Consider the following 2,904-nt stretch of genomic DNA (forward strand, 5'->3'; position numbering starts at 1 on the left):
GACTCTGCAATTGGTCAATTCCACGAGATCTGCTACTCGCGTTTAATGTAGAACGGCCTTTGAGTTCCACTTTTGTAGAAATACGGCTAAAACCAGCGGTTGAAACCGTCGTAAGAAACTACAATGGCATGGCCGCTCTCAGGCTTCTCTCTGGTAGAACAGGCCTTAATTAAATAAGTAAGTTCCACTTAAGAAAGTAATAGCCTTTACAATTTCTTGAAAACGACATCTATGACATTACTAATATCAGAATCATGTGCCTTCAAACCAAGCGGATCTTGTCTGAAACTAATTTTTTCTACAATCAAAAATAAACTTTTAAGAGATAAATTAAAATGAAATATCCTGTATATAACTAAAAAGAGAAATCTGTTCTAATCTATTATTAACTTTTGAAATGTAAGCAAAAATGATTTCTTACGCCAAGCACGTCGCCAATCAACATTTTTTGTTTATCAGTAAGTTCATCGGAGAAAATGATCTTCTCATTTAATTGGTCGATTATCTAAAATACATAACATAGCATATTTAAAAAGTTGAATATTAAATATTATTTTACAACATAAAAATTCAATGACAAAGAGAAATAAATATGAAGTAACATAACATTACCTGCAAACCTGGATATCCTTCTAATAATAAGTCTTCAAGTAGCTTCTGAATAGTATTGTAACTCCCCTTTTTACAAGTCTCCCACAATGCATCAATATTTTCATCAGGGACCAGCTAAAATGCAGTTTTTAATTATTCATCTCTTTATTATAAAATGTTTTTTTATTTTCTTAAAATTCTTAAATTCTTGTTAAAAAGATATTTACTCCAATTACATCGAGGGCGTCGTCGACCATGATCTCGTGATCCTTACCCTTTAATCGGGTGATAGACTGAAGACACATAACAGCTTGTCTTAAATCACCGCTTGACGCTTTGACAATTTTCTCTAAAACGTTTCTATCAGCTTTTAGGTTCTCCTCGTTACATATGTACTCTAGCCTGGAGATGCTCTTTTCATTGCTAAGCGGCTTAAATCGAAACTTGGTGCAGCGTGATGCAATTGGTTTGATAATCCGGGACAAGTAATTACACACCAGACAGAAACGTGTACTAAGAGCCTCTTTTTCGATGATTCGACGAAGTGCCGTCTGAGCAGCATCGGTCATGCTATCCGCTTCATCCAGAATAACGATTTTAAAGGGTGGATATTTTTTTCCGCTGAAAGCAATTACAAATATACATAATATACAAATATACTAAAATTATATATGTATACATAAAAAATAAAGAAAAGACTAGAAACATATTCAGATTTTTAAAAAATTTTCAAATTTTGGAAGAAAAAAAACTGTAGTATTGTGCCTCAGATATCTGTTCTTTGATCATAAACTACAGCTCAAGGCACAAGATATTCAGAGTAATGATCAATCCTCAAATATTTGTATCAAATCAACAAATTAACTTAAACAGAATTTTTGTATTATCTTTATAAAGCAGATTAAAAAGTTGATTTTATGAAAAATAAAAAAACAAAATATTTATGAAATAGATTGCTGCTAATTTTGCAAAATTATAAAATTTAAAATTCTGTGATTTGATTTAAACAGTTGAAAAATGAAATCTAAAATGTCTGCTCATATTTATCTTTTATAAGACATTTTAAAAGAAAACTTTACTTGCAATTTTTTCTAAGTAATTTTGAGCATTTTTCTCTGTTTCGTTGCTAATAAGAGATACTAAGATACTGTAATAGATCTCCTTGACAACAACGATATATAGTCCCTATAATCTTGTATATTGATGCTGCAGCTTCATACCTTTTACTAATTCATCACTGGCACTAATCACGAGTAATTTTAACATTTTGGCAACTTAGAATAAAAATGTTTTTGAATACTATATTGCTACATTGTTAAATAAAAACTCTTTCAACTCACTCTGGCCCAGTAGGATTAGCCCTTCTTAGTGCAAAGGACTTGATTTTTTCTCTCACAACTTGGATACCTCTGTCATCAGAGGCATTCAGTTCTAATATTCTGTCTCTATATATGCTACCAAACATTTGTCTTGCAGCTGCGTGAATAATGCTGGTTTTACCAGTACCTGGTGGTCCATAAAATAACATGTTGGGAAAGTCTCCACGTTCCATAACTTGCCTAACAACATGTACCACTTCTGTTTGTTCCACAATATCGTCAACATTTTTCGGTCTACTATAAAGATAGAAAATATGCAAAATTTAATTGTTTAATCATTTATACGATCCAATTTTTTTTTTGTTTTATGTAAAATAAAGAAAAAAATATCTAGATGTGCTATAATTTTAAGAAAAAATAAAAAGATAAATTCGGCTGTTTAGACAAAATTGTTTAATGAACTCATGTTTGTATTTTCTTTTATAAAAGGTTTGATTTGATGCATTTATGGCTCGTAGACTAAAAAAATTTTTTATGCAAAAGAATTTATACATCAGTGAATCAATAGACGAAGAGACAGAAAAATGCTCACTATTTTTCAACCCATGGTGTGAGATTCTTCTTGTCATCTTTGACGCGTGAGGTCGATGATTTTTTAAGATCTGAAGCACATAATTTTCCAGTCTTCAGAAACGCTTGCATTTTCTCGTCGACAGCCAGGGGCTTCAAACAAGTGATCTCAAAAGACCAGTGCTGCCAGCAGGGGGTTCAAACTCGCCGTATTTTTTGGCTCCGGAAGTTTTAGTAGTTCATTTTGAAGGTGCCCTAGGCTAGGCGGCAGCACAGTCGATTCCCCTCTCTTCCTCTCTTCTCCCCTTGCCAACAAGTCGCTGAGTGCCATTAAAGTGCATGGAAGTGCATGAAAGTGCATTAAAGTATTGTGATATGTGAATTCTGTGGGCGTATTCCGTTTGACCACGGTACAATTGGACAC

At 32.9% G+C, this 2,904-nt stretch overlaps 1 protein-coding gene across 1 annotated transcript; it reads right to left on the reverse strand.

Moving 5' to 3' along the window:
* Window positions 1-352: 352 nt before the first annotated feature.
* On the reverse strand, window positions 353-2,723 carry LOC109863423 (replication factor C subunit 4). Its single transcript, XM_020443688.1, has 5 exons — window positions 2,503-2,723; window positions 1,932-2,207; window positions 819-1,212; window positions 613-726; window positions 353-505 (listed from the first exon to the last, which is right to left on the reverse strand). The coding sequence occupies exons 1-5, from the start codon at window positions 2,610-2,612 to the stop codon at window positions 386-388; spliced, it is 1,014 nt and encodes a 337-aa protein (XP_020299277.1). The 5' UTR covers window positions 2,613-2,723; the 3' UTR covers window positions 353-385.
* Window positions 2,724-2,904: the final 181 nt, after the last annotated feature.

The sequence above is a fragment of the Pseudomyrmex gracilis genome, unplaced genomic scaffold (assembly GCF_002006095.1).
Source record: "Pseudomyrmex gracilis isolate BER0280 unplaced genomic scaffold, ASM200609v1 scaffold_4889, whole genome shotgun sequence".
Taxonomy (NCBI): Eukaryota; Metazoa; Arthropoda; class Insecta; order Hymenoptera; family Formicidae; genus Pseudomyrmex; species Pseudomyrmex gracilis.

Bases quoted from the DNA above. Each gene is read 5' to 3' on its own strand.
- LOC109863423 (XM_020443688.1), bottom strand. From the start codon at position 2,612: ATGCAAGCGTTTCTGAAGACTGGAAAATTATGTGCTTCAGATCTTAAA. The intron at 727-818 runs GTAAATATCTTT...ACTGCATTTTAG, and splicing joins ACGCCCTCGATGTAATTGGA to CTGGTCCCTGATGAAAATAT. The intron at 506-612 runs GTAATGTTATGT...TATGTATTTTAG, and splicing joins AAGGATATCCAGGTTTGCAG to ATAATCGACCAATTAAATGA.